This window comes from Elephas maximus, chromosome 26 (assembly GCF_024166365.1).
Source record: "Elephas maximus indicus isolate mEleMax1 chromosome 26, mEleMax1 primary haplotype, whole genome shotgun sequence".
In the NCBI taxonomy this organism is placed as follows: domain Eukaryota; kingdom Metazoa; phylum Chordata; class Mammalia; order Proboscidea; family Elephantidae; genus Elephas; species Elephas maximus.
Window position 1 is genome coordinate 20095790 of NC_064844.1, and position 20626 is coordinate 20116415.

The 20626-nt window shown below is 38.2% G+C and overlaps 1 protein-coding gene across 7 annotated transcripts in view; it reads right to left on the reverse strand.

Moving 5' to 3' along the window:
* The window catches only part of MTA3 (metastasis associated 1 family member 3), a 201617-nt gene that overhangs the window by 103116 nt on the left and 77875 nt on the right, over positions 1–20626 (reverse strand). For all 7 annotated transcript variants that reach the window (XM_049870635.1, XM_049870631.1, XM_049870629.1 and 4 more), the window contains exon 5: positions 916–979. In XM_049870635.1, coding sequence (XP_049726592.1) covers positions 916–979 — 64 coding nt within the window. The remainder of the gene's footprint in view (positions 1–915; positions 980–20626) is intronic.

The following is a 20626-nucleotide window of genomic DNA, read 5'->3' on the forward strand; positions in this document are numbered from 1 at the left end:
CTGAGCAATGGCAACATTCTGTCGGCCAGACTAAGGACAAATCCTACCTTCTCTGCTGAATTTCGCAAGTGTAAATTATAAAGTTTATTGACATTTTTTCTGCCTTACACAGTTCATTTTCCTTTTTGTTTTCTTTATCAGGTTTTCTGTGTTTATCAGTTTTGCGTGTTTATCGATCTTGTTTTGTTATGTTTTCTTCCTCTGAGACAAGGGGTATAGTTTTTTTTTTTAAAGGAATTATGTCTTTTAAGCAATATATATACATACACACGTATATAAATTTCACAAAAACCATAAATGTTAAATACTGAATATTATTTACAGTAAAACTTCTTCCATATACAAAAGTCACAGAAAAATGCGCGTAGCATGGAATAGTCTCTTCATAAAAATTTTGCTTCTTTCAATGAAGTCCATGCTCTAATCCAACTTGTCAAAATGTTAAAAATGCTCCTTGTTAAAGTTTATAGAAAAAAATATTTTTAGCTAAGACTGTTTATTAGGATTCCCGGAAAGAAAACAGACCCTGAATGGTAAAATCTCATCTGGAAAGAGTCTAAGAGAAAAGCCAAAAGGGAAAAGCAACATCAAAATAAAGAGAGGGCAACCAAGCACCAAAGTCATTTATTTCATAAAGGGAATGATATTTATTATACTACCAAGTAAATTATGGCTGGACTTTATAAGGCCTTTCATTAACAACGGAAGCCCCGGGTGTCATGGAGATAGATTTTTACCAACTCGCATCTCAGCTAACCAGAAAAATCAAATTAGCCAGAATGTATTCTAGTCATTAAACTTATACTATAATACTATTATAATGGTGTCATGGTAACTTGGTATAAAAATAAATTGATTCAAAGGTATGGGCATCATGTGAAATCAAACAAACAAACAAATATAATCATGAGTTACCTCCTTATCAAGATAGGACAATACTGACTCCGTCTCATTTAGAAGGGCAACACTGCATTTTCCCCTGTTGAAAGAGAAAGAACCAGGTAAGTGTAATAAAGGCCACTTTTACAGTGATGATATATACGAAGTTATGAATACTCAAAAAGAGGGATTGGTATTAAGAAACTAGATGGCAGTTGTGAATATACTTAAGTGTATATATTTATACCCACTTTACAATTCTGGTGCTGGGAAACCGATAAGACTGTCTTTGCAGACATTTATTGAGGAGCTAATCTGTGGAAGGAATTGTGTTAGGCAGTGAATCCAAATAGCACAAGGGCACTTTATAGGTATTTTCCAAATTTTCAAAGGAAAAACAAAAGAATGAGACTTTCAGAGTAAGAGTCAGTTTCTGAATCTACAAATAGTTCATATGAGAAAAATTTATAAAAAGGGATCTTCAAATAAAGGCATCACCACACAAACTAGTGCCTAAAATCAAGTTTGCTCAGCTTTTTTAAAGTTGCCACTACAAACGAAAACCTAAAAATTATACAACTTTGTATGAGGATGTAACTAACTTTATAGAAATTGTTCTCCAGAGAGACTAGTTAAAATTTAAACGTAAGTAACTTCTATAGAGCAAGGGGCAAAATGAAGATCTACAGATTCGTGGACCTTGGAGCCAGATGGCATTTACCTTTGATCAGAGTCCTGGGTATGAGTGTGCAATGAATGTGTCTATAAAAAAAAGGTGTATCTAGACTTGAGAAAAATTAAGGTTACCCAGGTAGAAGGACCTATTACAAGCACTTTCAAAATTTTCTCACCAGCTTTAAAAATTCAGCATAGCTACAAATCTGACAGGGAAATTCAGACAGATAAGGGACAGGGCTCACAAAGTATCTTTTAAGAACCATAATGCAGTTTGGTTTTTCATCATAACCCACAAAATAACAACAGAAAAATAGTTATCAGATATACATTAAATAAGCAAGAAGCTAGAGGAGCTTGCTGTTGGATTAGTAAAGTGAAAAAAAAAAAAAAACAACTACTCAAAGAAAAAAATTACCAAAAGCAAAATAGAACAGCAAAAGTAAAATGCTAATGCATAGGTCGAAAACTACTTTTTTTTAAACACCGTGCAACCGTATACTCTTTCAATTTTTAAAAATGACCCCCTCAAAAACATCTTTCTTTCTCTGGTACTCAGGTTAATATTAACATCACGTTGAAAGATTCCGCTGAGAGCACGTGGTATTTCCATATTATCCTGTCAGGACTCTAATTCGGTAACCAGAAGAGCTATCATGGTGTTCTGTTTGCTAATATATTTTATTCACGCATATTAGTGAAGCAGAAAAATTAATGTTATTACTGCATTGCACATAATAATACTCAAAGCCAAGAAGGGCCTGATGTGCTCCTAAGGGCAGAACCACAAGCAGGGCAACTGTTCTGTCGCTGGGAGTGCAGCCTCGTGGCCTGTGAATACATGCTCAGACATGTGGCACACTTACGTAATAAGTGGGTTTCTAAAAATAATCTTTTTTCTTTATTTTCCCCTCCTCAATAACAGTTGACAAAACAGTATTTCTAACATTTAATATTCAATCGCTTAAGAGAAATAAAATCTTTTAGTTCACAAAAATCAGTTTTAAAAATGGGGGGAGCACAACCTCCTAAACGTTATTTTAACAGAAGCCACTATCTTTCCTGGTCCCTTGAATTTTACGGGTTAACAGACACTAAAATTCATACCAAGAATACAGCATAGTTAAAGTCTCCTCTACACTGTCTGAAATGACAAAGGAATTTAAACTGAATTACTAAACCTTTATTTCATAACCATTATCAGGAGATAAACAGTGGTTATACTGTGTCACAGGTACAACAGGATCACAAGGTCAACAGAAGGACACCTCAGCCAATCTCAAACACAAATTGCTTTTGGGGATGTAGGTTTTACGCAAAGATGAAAGAGTAACAGGTGATCTTTTCATTTTAGATTTTCCTTTAATACAGCTATATTGTGCTTTTTTCCTTCAAATTAAAAATGAAAAGCTGACATTTAAAATTTTCATGTACATACATTAACAGCTAACCGAGTAAGAGGTTGAGTCAAAATTATCTTTTGAAGTAAATATGAATATGTAATTAACACACATACTACCATGCCAAGAGTTGTTGACAAAAGTGGTGTAAAGGGAGATTTAAAGAACTGGCTTCCTTTATGCTGAGCAAATCTCGCCTAACAGATAAAGATATGGTAAACTTTAAGCCCAAACTAAAGAAACTGTTACCAAATTCTGAATGAATATAGATAACCCAATTATTGATGCTGAACTTCAAGCAATATATCTAATTGTGGCTCTTCTAAAATATTTTAATTATAAAGGAATAAAGACACTCAAATGTGATATAAAGCTTATCAAAGACCCTAACAATAGAAAGGAAGACCGCTCCAGGCCCAGGTAATCATTCACACTGCAGGGAAGCACAGGGGAGCACACTATTTCTATGGAGATAATATAATGCCCACACACATCATTCAGAGTGTCTGTTCCACAGACCATGCTGGGTGGTGGGACAGAGGCATGTGAATAAATAATTACAACACACCACCTCACGTTTAATGGTAGGTCCTGACCAGCCTGGACTCTGCTACTTATGTGAAAGGAAGCCGGTATAATCCAGAGATGCAAAAGCCATATGTAAAAACGTACATACAGGTTATAAATTTCTTTTATCTGGAGAGGTCACATGTTTGTATAAATGAAAGAAGAGAAACATTAAATTACTAGTCATTTCCCCACTGCCTAAAGACTTGTCTTTCATTTGACACAACTGCAGCTTGTAGAATGGTTCAGGACCACCATCCCTGCTTGGAAAAAGGCAGATATCTTAGTGCCACCCAGACTTCCTGAATTCCAATATCTGGGGGAGGGATGCAGGAACTGACATGTTTAACAAGCACCATCAAGTAATCCTTAGGCACTACTTTGAAAGGCCACTTATACAGATACAGTCTGAATTTAAACGTCCTTCCTTGTTCACAGAAAGCCATTTCTCATTGGCCTTATAAGTCTTACGTTTGAGATAAACTCTGAATTCTTAACAATTTTCTATATAAGGAACCGTGCTAGGTTCTGTGATTGGAGATTCTGTAACTACAGTTTTATACAGCACTTAATCCACAGACTACACTGAACAACCAAGTAAAAAAGTAATGAAGTTCAAAGATCCAAAATGCTTCCAGAAGATGAGATTTCTCAATAGCAACTCTTTACAACACAATAAAAGCTTCATTTGAGGGAAATGATTTCCACACCAGGGTTATATGCCTCAGCAAATTATCATTCAAGTGTGAGAAACATTTTCAGACAAACAAGGACTCTACATTTTTACATTTTGGAAGACTAATCAAAGGGAAAAGACAAAATGAGTATTAACTTCAAGGAAAACAAAAGGTTGTACAAGAAAGAATATGTGAGGAATATTCACATGTTCATAAAATACCATGGTAAACAAAAGCTGTGATATAGTGGAAATACAGGGGGAAGGGAATGGGAAAAGAGAAAGAAAATAAAGAGAAATGTCTAAAGTTGAAAAATTAATGGCAACAGCATAAGAATGGTACAAACACAGAAGCCCCTGTCAGAGGAGTTTAACATGATCATAGAAGGGCATATGACTGCCTTGGATAAAATCAGACAGCTATGTACACACGGTTGATTAAAAAAAAAAAAAAAACTTTAAATTTAAAAACTAAAGGGGAGATACTAATTAGAAAAAGTGCATACTTTTGTATAAACACTATACCAAGGGAGCAATTGTTATTTATGATGAGTCTACATCAGAAGTACAACCAGAATGCTCCTTGGAAGCAAGGATGGCAAGACTACATCTCACATACTGTGGACATGTTGTCAGGCGGGATCAGTCCCTAGAGAAGGACATCATGCTTGGTAAAGTAGAGAGAGGGTCAGCGAAAAAGAGGAAGACCCTCAACGAGATGGACTGCCACAGTGGCTGCAACAAGCGGCTCAAGCATAAAAATGATAGTGAGGATGGCGCAGGACCCAGCAGTGTTTCGTTCTGTTTTATATAGGGCTGCTATGAGTCGGAACCGACTCGATGGCACCTAACAACAACATCTACGTCAGATTTTCTCAAACTCAGCATTAATGGCATCCTGGGCTAGATAAATCTTTCTTGTGGGGGGCTGTCCTATGCACTGCAGGATGGTTAGTAGCATTTTTGAACTCTACCTACTAAATCATAAAAAAAAAAATCATAGAAAGCATCAAAAGAAGGTGGAAGGAATATACAGAGTCATTATACCAACAAGAGTTAGTCGATGTTCAACCATTTCAAAATGTGGCATATGATCAGGATCCAATGGTACTGAAGGAAGAAGTCCAAGCTGCTCTGAAGGCATTGGCAAAAAACAAGGTTCCAGGAATTGCTGGAAAAATCAATTGAGATGTTTCAACAAACAGATGCATCGCTGGAGGTGCACACTCGTCTATGCCAAGAAATATGGAAGACAGCTTCCTGGCCAACTGACTGGAAGAGATCCATATTTATGCCTATTCCCAAGAAAGCTGATCCAACCGAATGTGGAAATTATACAACAATATCATTAATATCACACACAAGCAAAATTTTGCTGAAGATCATTCAAAAACGGCTGCAGCAGTAATTCAACAGGGAACTGCCAGAAATTCAGGCCAGTTTCAGAAGAGGACGTGGAACCAGGGATATCATTGTTGATGTCAGATGGATCCTGGCTGAAAACAGAGAATACCAGAAGGATGTTTACCTGTGTTTTATTGACTATGCAAAGGCATTCGACTGTGTGGATCATACCAAACTATGGATAACATTGCGAAGAATGGGAATTCCAGAACACTTAATTGTGCTCCTGAGGAACCTTTACATAGATCAAGAGGCAGTTGTTCGGACAGAACAAGGGGATGCCGACTGGTTTAAAGTCAGGAAAGGTGTGTGTCAGAGTTGTATTCTTTCACTATACCTATACAATCTGTATGCAGAGCAAATAATCTGAGAAGCCGGACTACATGAAGAAGAACGGGGCATCAGGATTGGAGGAAGACTCATTAACAACCTGCGGTATGCAGATGACACAACCTTGCTTGCTGAAAGTGAAGAGGACTTGAAGCACTTTCTAATGAAGATCAAAGACCACAGCCTTCAGTATGGATTGCACCTCAACATAAAGAAAACAAACTGGACCAATGAGGAACATCATGATAAACAGAGAAAAAATTGAAGTCATCAAGGATTTCATTTTACTTGGATCCACAATCAACAGCCATGGAAGCCACAGTCAAGAAATCAAAAGATGCATTGCGTTGGGTAAATCTGCTGCAAAAGACCTCTTTAAAGTGTTGAAGAACAAAGATGTCACCTTGAAGACTAAGGTGCACCTGACCCAAGTCATGGTATTTTCAATCGCATTATATGCATGTGAAAGCTGGACAATGAATAAGGAAGGCTGAAGAAGAACTGACATCTTTGAATTGTGGTGTTGGCGAAGAATATTGAATACACCGTGGACTGCCAAAAGAAACGAATAAATCTGTCTTGGAAGAAGTACAACCGGAATGCTCCTTGGAAGCAAGGGTGGCGAGACTGCGTCTTATATACTTTGGACATGTTGTCAGGAGGGATCAGTCCCTGGAGAAGGACATCATGCTTGACAGAGTACAGGGTCATTGGAAAAGAGGAAGACCCTCAATGAGGTGGACTGACACAGTAGCTGCAACAATGAGCTCAAGCATAACAACGATTGTAAGGATAGCTCAGGACCGGGCAGTGTTTCATTCTGTTGTGCATAGGGTCGCTATGAGTCGGAACCAGCTCGACGGCACATAACAGCACCACCACCACCTACTAAATGCCAGTAGCACCCAGTTGTGACCACCAAAACTGTCTCCAAACATCAACAAGTGTTAAGAACTATTGCTCTATATTATGGATATTGCAAGATTTTCTTAAATATAGCTTGGTAACAAACATTTAAGTACTGCCTATATAAGTGAAAGGAAACCCTGGTGGCTTAGTCATTAAGAGTCTGGCTGCTGAACAAAAGGTAAGCAGTTCGAATTCACCAGGCAGTCCCTGGAAACCTTATGGGGCAGCTCTACTCTGTCCTATAGGGTTGCTATGAGTCAGAATCGACTCAACTGCAATGGGTTTGGTTTTTTTACATAAATATGTAAAATATATATATATATACACACACACACACACGATTTGATAGATTTTTAGAATAAGGAGGACAGGAAAGAAGAGAAGACAAAAGAAATTGGATAATTTTAAACTTTCTTTTTTTCCATTCAAAGATTTATGTTCTGTTGTTTTACTGCTTCAGCAAAGGTTAACAAATAAAAATGAAAGGAAGTAAAAAAAAAAAGCCTGGAAAATCTCTTTGGGTAGGTGTTATGGATTGAATTATGTCCCCCAAAATTATGTGTTATAAATCTTAACCCCAGTATCTGTGGTTAAAATCCCCTTAGGGAATATTATTCTCTGTTATGTTAATGAGGCAGTGTTAGCGTAGTGTGTTCCTGATGTCAATCTCTTCTGAGATATAAAAGGAACAGGTTAAGCAAGCAGAGGGGGGAACATAGATGCCACACTACATGAAGATCGCCAAGGAGCTAACAGAGAAAGCCTCCCCTAGAGACAGCACCCTGAATTCAGACTTCTAGCCTCCTAAACTGGGAGAAATAAATGTTATAGCAGCACCAGATAACTAAGATAGCAGGTAAGGCAGGTAAGAACTGACAAGTCAAGTGGAGGTGTTTGGGCTTAATGTCAGAGATCACTGGAATTTTGTGAAGAAAACTGACAAGCAGTATTTTGGGAAGCTCATTCTCTCTGTAGAATGTAGAGAGGACTGACGGCCAGCTCAGAGACATTAATCCAAGATTCCGAACTAAGGAGGCGGGGTGACAACTGGCCATGTTTGATAACAAGAGAAACTGTCAAAGAAGAATTCAAGGAAAAAATTCTCCTCTAGGTGCCACTATTCCCATTTGTAGCTAGGAGAACGTGGAATGTTCAAAAGAAGGCAGGAGGTGTTGGGAAGATCCTCCTCTCCAGGACAGGATGACAGACCGCCATTTTGATTACCAGGATAATCTCAGAGACATTTCCACAACCATGTGGGACACCAGCAATCAGGACGACAGGTGAGATATACTTTGCATCTAACCCGGGGCTCTCGTCTGCACTCTGATTTTGGTGCAGGGCAACACTTCAACAATAAAGGGTTAAGACAGTCATTTGAAAGGGAGGATTATACAGCATAAACACAACTTCCCAGAAAAAAATGTACTAAATACATAGATTTTAAAACGTTAAACTGTGATATGATTTTCCTCCGTTTACTGTATTTTCCCTCCACTCCTCTAGCTCCTAGCAATCTTAAGAGCCTACCCACGCTAAGTGATTAACTTCCTCATGTAAAATTCATTTCTTAAGTAGCACTACTTATAGGAATCAATAGTACGCTTTTGGCTAATTCAAAGTTTGTTTACAGATACCAACAAAACTGCCAAAATCTAACACTTCAAAACAAAAGTATTGGCATAATGAAACCTGCAGGAAGAAACCTACCTTTATTAGAAGTTGTTTTTAAGATTCCATATACGATTCTTTAACAATAAGAGCCAAACTGAAGGGAGACTGTCAATCCACAGTGGAGCTCTATTATTTATACATTTAAAAGTAAGCTTGACAATTATTTTTCAATAAATATAACAGTCTGTAGAAAGTTGTTTTTTCTGAACATCTATTTAAGACAAAATGTCTCAACAGACACATTATATATCAAATGTACAAAATACCTTATAATTAACTTAAATATGAAAAAAAAAATACGAAACATACAAAAAAAGAATTAGGACATTTTCAACTATTTTACTTGGCATAATTTCTTTTGCAGATATACTCAGTCATGCATGTATGAAATGACCTACGCACAAACTTATTGTTTTTAACAGCAACTATCAATTACAACTAAATAAATCAGGAAAATAAAACAGCCATAAAAAAGAGTGAGGCAAATATTTATGATCTTCAAGATAAGTCATTTAAAAGGCACGACAGAACAGTATTATACTCCACAGTTTACTTTCATAAACACATACACACACACAGCCGTTTTCACATCCATGGAATATTTGTAGGAGTATACAGAAGATTCTAGAAACACTGAGGGGATGGGGGATTGTGCGGGAATGAGGCATTTTGTTGTGTCCCCCATTTTTGTGTCTTACAATTTCTGAACCATGTCAATTTAACATTATCATTCTCCAAATTTTAAAATTAAAAAAAGGAGGTGGGTCTGATCAGTTTTCTCTGGCAATCTAGTCTTATCTACATAACTAAAGCTTCAGAAAGTCTTTGGAACCATATTTCATCAAAAAAACAAAAATAATTCTGCTTATAGCCAGGCAGTTTTTGTTCATTTATTAGTTTCTGATATGATCACCTAAGGAAAAGTATTCCGTCTTCAAAAATTACTGGCTCTAGGGACAAAACATGAACCAAAAAGTTTTTCAAATTATAGCCTGTGAAAATCAGTAAAAATGTTTTGTCATGCTGAATAACTTAGGAGATTCATAATGAATTTCCAAAACACTTTGATAACTCAATTTTATAGACACAAAGAGATAAACTTCAATATTGTAAAATACCATTTCTATTCAGGGACCTAACTGAAAGGAGTTTCACAGCATACCAACAGAAGACTGTCATTGTGTGCTGTCCAGTCAATTCCCCAACTCACAGTGACCCTATAGGGCAGAGGAGAGCTGCCCCACAGAGTTTCCAAGCAGTGGCTGGTGAAGCTAAACTGCTGGCCTTTTGGTTAGCAGCCCTGAGCTTTTAACAACTTCGCTGCCAGGGCTCCAATGAGGAGATGGTGGTACTTTTGGAGTCTCAGCAGAATAACGAAGAATTGAATGACCAAGGATAGGCAATGCGCATGTGTTTATTTCCTCTTTTCTGAGATGCTATCATTTCAATAAGTAATAGCAAGACAATTAGAAACAAAAGAACCTAAAATCACTGTAAAGAGAATCAAAGACGGTCACAAGCACATTAAAGATTTCAGAAAACTGAGGCAGGTAGGCAAAGACAGGACAGACTGCAACATGAGGCTAAGTAGACAAACCAGTATCTAGGCCGAGAATTTCATTTAACAGGGAAGCACAGGGGCACTTCCACTAAGATCAGGAATAAGGCATGAATGTCCCCTGTGTGCATTGGCATTTAAAATGGCACTGGTGGTTTTAGCCATTACAATGACACAAGAGAAAATAATTAAGAGACAAAGCCCAAAATATGCATAAAGGGAGCTGCTGTTAATACTAGGGAAGATGGAACTAACCTACTTGGCAGAGCCCCAAAGAACACCCAGTCTTAGAGAACAGAGCCTGAAAACCCAGCTCCACGTCCAATCTTCCTGAAGAGAAGCCTGCCAGTAGACAGAGTCTGCCCACATAATGGTAGCTGCTTAAGCTCCTGCTTAGCTTTCCTGTGCCCTTGGTTTTGAATATAAACAAACAGCTATGGATCGTCTAATATTTGAGGAAAGACTATAGCAAAAAATATGAATGTAAAAATTCAAAAATAACAACTGAACCTGGAGCAAACAGAGATAATTTAGGGAACAAGAGAATGTTAAAAAAAATTCTAGGTAGTTACCTGTGATGGTTGAGCCCTGGTGGCACAATGGTTGAATGCTCAGTTGCCAACCAAAAAGATAGCTGTTTGAACCCATCAGCCGCTCCATGACAGAAAGACGTGGCAGTCTACTTCCGTAAAGATTACAGCCTGGGAAATCCTTTGGGGCAGTTCTACTCCATCATATGGGGTTGCTATGAGTCAAAATTGACTAGACAGCACCTGACAACAGCAACATCTGTGATGGTTAAGGCTGTGCTGGGCCATGATTCTCAACGGTTTGGCAGTTATGTAATGATACAGTTTGGCAGTTATATAATGATGTAGTCATCCTCCATGATGTGATCAGCCAATCGGTTGTTGGGGAGTTTCTTGAGGGGTGTGGCATGCATGCAATATATATATAGACATTATGGAAAAGCTCGCTTACTTGCTCTGGATCCTTAAACCAGCTCATTGTCCTCTGACCTCCGGTTCGTGAGATTTGAGCCAGGGGTTTGCCATGCTGCCTACCGATCTTAGAATCGTCAGTTTCCACAGCCTGTGTGCCAGCAGCCTGCCATCTTATCTGCCAAGCTTGGATTCATTAGCCTCTGCAGCCCTTGAGCCAACGGCCTGCCATCTGACCTGCTAATCTTAGATTTGTCAGCCCCAGCAGCTAGGTGAGTCAGGAAAAGCCTCCAGCCTAACGCTTGACCCATGGACTCGGGACTTGCCAGCCTCTACAACCTCGGGAGCCATTTCCTTGAGATAAATCTCTCTCTCTCTCCCTCTCTGTGTGTGTTCGTGTCCATGTGTATACTCTTCACTGGTTTTGCTTCTCTACAGAACCCAGCTGAAGACAGTACCATCAATTTTTTTTTTTTAATTCTAATTAGTATTTTCAAAGATTTATGAGGAAAGTACATCTATAAAACAAATTCAGGATGTGTTGAAAAGGGACACTTGGAAAGCAAAAAAAAGTCCTTGGAATTTTTAAAAGATTGACACTGAATGGGATGGAAGATAAAGGTCGAAAGATTTAGCTTAGAACCGAAAACAAAGAAACAAAAATGAAAAATATGAGAAAAGGCTAGAAAGAAAAAAAATCAAGGAGATCTAACATATAAGGAATAGAAGTACTTGAAAGAAAGAAATTAAATATGAAAGATAAAATAAATCTCCCAGTAACGAAGGAAGACAGAAATCTTCAAATTAATATGGCCTGCCTACAAATACAAAAAGGCAAGTACAGGCAAATGTATAGAGACCAAAGTTATTAGTGGTTACCAAGGACAGGAGGGAGGGGGAAAGGGGGGGCTAACAGTGATAGAAAAAACACATTAAGGGTGTTATACAGCCAGACACTGTAACTGATGTCAATAAGTTGTACACCAGTAAAAAGCTGAATTTGAAAATGTTGTGTGACAGATATATTTTTAACAACAGCAACAAAAAAAGCAGCTGCTGAACCTAGATTTCCAAACCAAGGATTTGGAAGCTTATCCTTGGTTTGGAAGTTTAGGGTCATGGTTTCATGGGACTTCGCAGTTAATTGGTGTAATACTGTGTATAGTGCTTCTGTTCTACCTTGCAGCTCACTGCATAGTACCTCGGGTCTTAAAAGCTTGCAAATAGCCATCCAAGATACAACAATTGGTCTCTATTAGCCTGAAGCAACAGAGGAAGCAGGAAAGTCAAATAGGAGGAAGAAATGGAATGTGTAGTTAATTGCCTTCATGAACAACTGCCTCCTTTGCCACGAGACCAGAAGAACTGGATAGTGACCAGCTACCATCACTGAACATTTTGATCAAGGATTCTGTAGAACAATCCTGATCAAAAGAAGGAAAATGCAGAATAGAACTTCAAATTCTCATCGACTCTACAGACCATCTAGACCCATGAAGGCTATATGCACCCCCAAAACTATTGCGCTCAGATCATCTTTAAACCTCAAACCAACAATATCCCCTGAAGTCTTCTTAAAACCAAACAACAGTTTAGCTTAACTAGTAAAAATGTTTGCGTTGAGCATTATGCTTTTTTAAGATCTATGTATATGGGATCAAGTTGACAAATGCAACTGGAAAGATCAGATAAGAAATCTATGGGGCAGTGAGTATGTGTTAATGGGGGAGGAACAATTTGGAAAAGGAGGAAGAGAATGGCTGTACAACTTGAAGAATATTATCAATGTCACTGAGTTATACAGGTAGAAATTGCTGAAATGGTGTATGTTCTATTGTGTATATTCTCAACAGAAAATAGAATTAATTTGGAAAATGAAAAAATAAAATGGCCTACCAAATAGCCTCATCATGAGGTATAATTGTGTAATTTCAGAATACAATGGATAAGAAGAAAATTCTAAGATGATTTCGGAGAGAAAAAAACATGTAATATACAAAGTAAGGAGAAGCTACAGTTCAGTCACAATGAATGTTAGAGGACAAGGGGAGTAGTTCCTTCAAAGTTTTGAAGGAAAATCATTTTTAACCCCAAATTCAATACCCAGCCAAGCTAAACATTAAGTCTGTACAATTATACTACGAATTTCATTCCAGAATAGTATAGGAGGTATTACAAAACAGGTAAAATGATTGAGTCTGATAAAGTTGAGAACCTCTGCTTTAAGGTAAAACATAAAACTGAGACCAAAAAGAATCAGAACAAAAACAACATAGAGCCTACTTTAGCTCATTTTCTTATTATAAGCATTAACTTAGTTTTGTTAAAATAATAATAAAGACAAACAATTCATGAAGAGAAGTTTCTCTATACAAGTATTCCAACTAGTATATACAGAAGGAACAGTATAATTAGAACATACCACTCTATAACACCTATGAATTAATGGATATCTAGGCAAGGGCTGCTAACAAAGTTGAGGGTTCAAATCCATCCTGTGGAACCACATAAGACAGACCTGGGGGACTGTTTCAATAAAGATTACGGCCTAGAAAACCCTACGGGGCAGTTCTGCTCTGTAACATACAGGATTGCCATGAGTCAGAATCAATTCAATGGCAGCAGATTCAGTTTGGCTTTAGGCAACGATTACCAAATGATAACATGCCGAAAAGCGACAACCAAGCATTATATACCTTCTGGTAGAAATATATACCGCCTATGAAAAAGTTTTTATCTCCCTCCCCAAAAGAAGTCTCTAGCTCTAACTACAAATTTACAGAAAACATAAGGAAGAGAGAAACATGGAAAAGGGTATCACAGGAATACAATCAACAAAATCTAAACAGTGGAAAATCCTGTAGAATAAAACCACTGCAATTCTTCAACAACAACAAAACAGCAAGTGAGAGAAAGAAAGCAAATAATGTCTTACTGTTGTTATAAAAATAGCTCTATCTCACAAAGTGCCTGAAAAGGTCTTGGAGGGCAACTAGGGGTTCATGAACTGTACTTGTTTTCACTGTTCTTAGTCCTCCTCAATTCCATAAATTTTGGAATCAACTTGTCAATTTGCACCCACAGAGAGAGTGAGAAGAGAAGAAAAGAGGAGACTGTGAGAAAACGATGCTGAGCTTTGGTTTGGAAATGTGTTGAATCTTTGGGTCAATTTTGCAAAACCAGACATTGTCTTGGTAGGGCCCACGTTAAGTCTTCTTTAATTCCCTCAGCAATATTTTCAGTTTTCAATGTAGAGCTTTTACACATCTTTCTGTAGGTTTATTCATCAGTTTTTGATGATACAGTAAACGGTATCTTTTAAATTTAAATTTTCTAATTGACCGTTCCACGTATCATATACATAAAATAAACCTAGTTACAGAAAGTGAAATAGTATAGCTTGTAGAAACAAACACAAGAGAATATCTTTACTATCTTCACAAATCTTTGCCTATCCCAAGATGGTTACACTTGGATTAGTTTTAGAATGAGCACTCTTTCTGAGTAATAAACTATTCTTATTTTAATCTATCTACAGCAAACCTATTGGCCATACTGGTCTACCACTCAGAATGGAATTTTTCCAGCCTTTATTTAACTGTCCTCTCCTGCTGCTGCTGCTCCATTGCTGATTTTCCAACTATATTTTTCATCTGTGTAAAAACAAACCAAACAACCTAGAAAGAGCAAAGATGTCAATAGCCATACGGAAGAAAAAGCACTATTTCAGAAGAAAGCTTCACATACAAGTAATGCAGCTCTTCAGCTCAGTAAGGTTAGGAAAGAAAAACGCATTAACAGTACAAGAAAATGTTAATGGTACTTCTGGGTAGAAAACTTACAGGTAATTACGTGTGTCTTTTTCTATATTTTACATATCTTCGACAATAAGCTATGTCGCTTTCATTATCAGAAAATAACAATAAATGTATACTATTTCGAACGCAGTAATGTTGAGGGGGGAGCCCTAGTAACCCAGTGGTTAAGAGCTACAGCTGCTAATCATAAGGTTAGAAGTTCGAATCCACCAGCCGCTCCTTGGAAACCCTAAGCGGCAGTTCTACTCTGATCTGCAGGGTCGCTATGAGTCCGAATCGACTTTATGGCAATGGGTTTGGGGTTTTTTTGTTTTTGTTTTTGTTTTAATGTTGAGGGAATAGCAAAGTGGGCATACTCATATTGTGGTGAAATGTAAACTGAGATAATAACTCTTGAAGGAACTTTAGCATTTTTTTAAACAAATATTTTAAATATGTACTCCAAAATAAGAAAAAGGTCACTATCAGAGTATAACGGTAGTTAATGCTCTCACTTTATTATACTTCTTGGGAAGGAAGAAGAAAGAGGAGTTTTCAAGAGATTTCCAACTGTGTTCTCTTCAGCAGAACCAGCCATGCTGTCAGGCAAGGAAGGGGATAAAAACGAACGCAAAAATGGCATTAGCCTCTCTCTATTGGATATCCAAAGGTACAAATTTTAAAATAACACCCTTTTCCATTATATATACCCCTAATAAGCCAGACTATATGATGAAGAACGTGGCATCAGGACTGGAGGAAGACTCATTAACAACCTACACCATGCAGATGACACAACCTTCCTTGATGAAAAGTGAAGACTGCTTGAAGCACTTACTGATGAAGATCAAAGACAACAGCCTTTAGTACAAATTACACCTCAATGTAAGAAAAAAGCAAAAATGCTCACAACTGGACCAATAAGCAACATCACGATAAAGAAAGCAAAGATTGAAGTTGTCAAGGATTTCATTTTACTTGGATCCACTATCAACGCCCACAGAGGCAGCAGTCAAGTAGGCAAAAGACGCATTGCACTGGGCAAATCTACTGCCAAAGACCTCTTTAAAGTGTTGCTTTTTAGCAAAGATGTCACTTTGAAAACTAAGGTACTTCTGCCCCAAAACATGATGCTTTCAATCCCCTCATGTGCATGTGAAAGCTGGACAAGGAATAAGGAAGACCGAGGAATTGACACCGTTGAATTATGATGTTGGCAAAGAGTACTGGCTATATCATGGACTGCCAAAAGAACGAACACATCTGTCTTGGATGAAGTACAGCCAAAATGCTCCTTAGAAGCAAGGATGGCAACACTTCATTTCACATACTTTGGAGATATTATCAGGAGGGATCAGTCCCTGGAGAAGGACATCATACTTGGTAGAAAACAAAAAAACCCACTGTAGTCGAGTTGATTTCAACTCATAGCGGCCCTATAGGGCAGAGCAGAACTGTCCCATAGAGTTTCCAAGGAGCGCCTGGTGGATCCGAACTGCCAACCTTTTGGTTAGCAGCCGTAGCACTTAACCACTATGCCACCACGATTTCCATGCGTGGTAGAGAGAGAAAAAGAGGAAGACCCTCAATGAGATGGACTGACACAGTGGCTGCAACAACCGGCTCAAGCATAACAATGATTGTGAGGATGGCGCAGGACTGGGCAGTGTTTCTTCCTGCTGTACATGGGGTCACTGTGAGTCAGAACTGACTTAATGGCACCTAACAACTACAACAATATGTGTTCACTTCAGAAAAATTGCACATATAGAAAAGTATAAAGATAAAACTTGCCTGCATTTTCAAATTTTTAAAACAATTACACAATGAACAATTACAAACTTGCATGAGAACTTCAATAAGATAAAATCCTCTAAGTGGGATTGCTGGATCAAAGGACATGCACACGTTACAATTAGACTGATTTTTCTAATCACACTTATATCCTTAAAAGTGTAGAAAAGTATCTATTTCCCCACTCTCCCCAACACTGGGTATTATTATAAGAACTATAATACGATAATCCTGCCCCAAATAACTCTTGTTGACTAGAAACTTTTCCATTTCTCCCTTTCTCATAGTTGCTGTAAACTGCTCATAAATTCGCTTTGTTTAATTACAAATAATACATATACAAAACAATTTCCTATCCTCTGCCTTGTCGTCCTTGTAAAATGTTAATGTTGTTTCAGAATAAATTGCTCTCCCACAGAGCTGAGTAACTTGTGGTTCCATACATCCAATTTTCATGAAAAGAGAAAGGACATAAAAAAGGAAAAGCACATAATCTAAAATTTCACTTAAGGTCAACTGTGATCAAAAAGGGATTACTCTACACAACATAGGTGAACCTTTAAAACATTATGTTGAGTGAAATAAGATACTTGCAAAAGGACAAATGCTATATGATCTCACTTAGATGAAAAAAGCAAATAACAGAAAACAAAGATTATTACTGGTTGTGCTCGGCTGCTAACCAAAAGGTTGGCAGTTTGAACCCACCAGAGAAAAGGCTTGACGATCTGCTTCCATTAAGACTATGGCCTGGGAAGCCCTATGGGGTAGTTCTACCTGTTACACAGAGTCTAAGTTGACTGAGGGCACAAAACAACCAAGCAAAGGTGGGGAGAGGGATGAAGGAGGAGTTTTTGCTGAGGGGACTTGAGTTTATGCTAATAAAGGTGGAATAACTCAAAAGGACAGTGATGATGGTTGTACAAAACGAAGAATGTAATCAATGTCACTGAATTTTACGTGTACAAATTGCTGAATTGGCAAATGTTTTGGTGTGTATATTTTCACAATAAAAAAGAAGGGATTAGTCTACCATTTGTTGATAGTTTTGTTTCCTTGAAGAACAAAAATAAAATTAAATGTAAACTCTTTCCAAGCTTAAAATTTGGAATGGCTGTGTGGACACTGTTACACAGTAGACAAGAAAAATAATGTATGGACCTTCAATAATCTAAAATCTAAGACAAAGTACGAAAGGAACAATCTAGACAAATCTTACACAAGGCACAACATTCTTACCAACGGCTCAAGACGGTATTTCGACTGAATAAAGAAAGGCAGCTCCTCATTTTGGAAGTCAGACTATCTTTAGAAGCCACATGTGTTGTTATTAATTGCTATCAACTCGATTCCAACTCATGGCAACGCCATGTGTACAGAGAAGAACTGCTCCACAGAGTTTTCAAGGCTGTGACCCTTCAGAAGTAGGTTGCCAGCCAGGCCTTACTTCTAAGGTGCCTCTGAGTGGGCTCGAACAGCCAGCCTCTGGCTACTAGTCAAGCCTTTAACCATTTGCACCACCCAAGAACTCCACAAGTAACATGACATCACTTAAACCAAGAAAAACTCATTGCCGTCGAGTTGATTCCATCTCACAGTGACCCTAGAGTATAAGGTAGACCTGCCTCACAGGGTCTCCAATGCTGTAATCTTTCCAGGAACACACTGCCACATCTTTCTCCTGCGGAGTGGCTGGTGAGTGTGAACCACTGTCCCTTTAGTTAGCAGCCGAGTGCTTAGTGCGCATAGCCACTCTTCTACAGAGCGATGGTGATGATGATGGTGTTTATATTTTGAGACCCTAACCTAACAACTACTTAAAAGGCAAAAGAATGTAAGGCTGTCTCAAAAGTGCCCTGCCATTAAAAGACTGCATCAACACTATGTGCACATACGGCTTTAAGAGCTATTCTACTATGGAAATCAAATTTAGGTTCTGGAGTGGCTTCTCTGGTCTTAGTAAGGTCTCTAACTTTGAATATACTCAGCGTGTTGTTGTGTGATGTCAAGTTTATTCCCACTCAACAACCATATAGAACAGAGTAGAACTGCCTCATAGGGTGTCCTAGGCTATAATCTTTACAGGAGGAGATTGTCAGGCCTTTTCTCCCGCAGAGCAGCTGGTGGGTTCAAACCACCTACCTTTCGGTTAGCAGCTGAACACAACCATTTTGCCACCAAAGCTCCTTGAGGATAATAGCAGGACTTACTTTATAGAGTAAGAATTAAGTAAGATACACGTAAAGCAAATGGACTAGTACCTATCATGAAAAGTTCAATAAACGCTAGAATTTTTAAAAGTCAAGTTCAATACATACTGTCTATATATAATAAGACTGTGCCATACAGAACACCAGGTACATATAACAGGTCTGGTAGCTGGCATAACAATACCTTTTATAATGCTTTATAATGTACCGGGCATACAGTCTGTTATTAAGTGACCTAAGACACTATGCATGAAACATGATGCCTCTCACCCTGCCCACAAAAAAAGTCCCGAAGGGATTCTCATTGCTTAAGCCCTATCAGTCTCTCACAAACAAGAGGTGAATTGCTAACCCTATTAAGAACAGTTCCAGTTCCTGCTCTCTTTCTCCCAGGGGACTCAGAAGGAACAATGAGTTGCCCTCCCGATGTGTTGGGACGCTTACAGCAACAAAGGATCTCAAGAACGCATCGGTCAGGTTTTCTCTCCTTTCCCATATAGCACCAAGGAAATTCTGGGCATCTGATAATGTCCCTGATAATAAAAAGCCAGTATTCACCAAATTAGCCCTCTTTGCTGCCAAAGAACAATGGGGCTTCAGTAATTTTCTCCAGTTATAGCAGAAACAGATAGGGCATGACTTAAACATTAGCAAAATGTCAAGACCACTCCAATGTGCACTTGTTCTACATCAGCATGTGGGCTGGTTAGCTTGGCTTGGTGCCTTGGCCAGAGACTCTGCCCTCAACCCCACTCAGCTGTTTGAAAATGAGAGCCATTAATGAGAAAATGAGGCTCTGCACCACTCCTTCTCAAATTCAAAAACAAGGAAATACAACCAAAACTCCCAAATATCTATGTCCCTCCACTATAATTCAAAGGAATTGGCACCCTCTAAACTCCCCAAAGCTGGAGACCTTGTCTTACCAAGCAGTTAGTAAGGTCTCTAACCTAGAATATACTCTGGAAATAATGTTCAACACTGACTGAATGATCACATACACTATGTAGTGTCTATGTTCAATATAGGGATGTCTTGATAATTATATTCCAGTATACTTTCTCAGCCCGTATGGAAAATGAAAAACACATCACTAGTTTTTCATTCCAAGCAATCTGTTAAAGGAAACCAACATCACTTGTAAACAGATTCCAAGCTATCAGGAGGGTAAATTAAAAATATACTTGCGTGTTTTAGATACATTTTAAAAACCATTTGTCAGGTTCTTGTTCTGGCAAGATTCTTATGACTGGCCACATTAACTTCTTCAGTTTAAAATGAACCTTTATAGTCTAGCTTCTTCCAATTAAATAATAGCATGCACATGGCTCTTTAGCATTTATTAGTTACACACAGCTTTAAGGAAATCTCAAAATACAATGTTTCCATGTTCCAACTCTGAGCAAAAGTTATTAACTTTATTCCTTGTTTTCTTTCTTAAAATACTCCTATTGGTGGGTAAAAGACTGTTCCCTTATTACCAGTCCTGATTATCTTTTCCCACAAAGGGCTTAAGTCACACAAAATATACTAACTCTCGTCAAATTTAAACATAGTACCCCCTAAGAACCAAAGCTTCAAACCGGTTCAGTCATGGCAGACGAAGCAGAACAGGAACAGACCCAAAGTTTTACAATTTGGCAGATTTAACACGGTACCCGGAACGAAAAAATTACAGGTCAAAGCCCTGGAATGAGACTCAGAAGAAGCGCAATGAGCCCTTTCGGGAGCCTGATGCATGAGACTAGACTACTGACAGGACTGTAGGAGAGCGACACACAGTCAAAGCAGTGTGGTGGGCTGCGGCCGTCT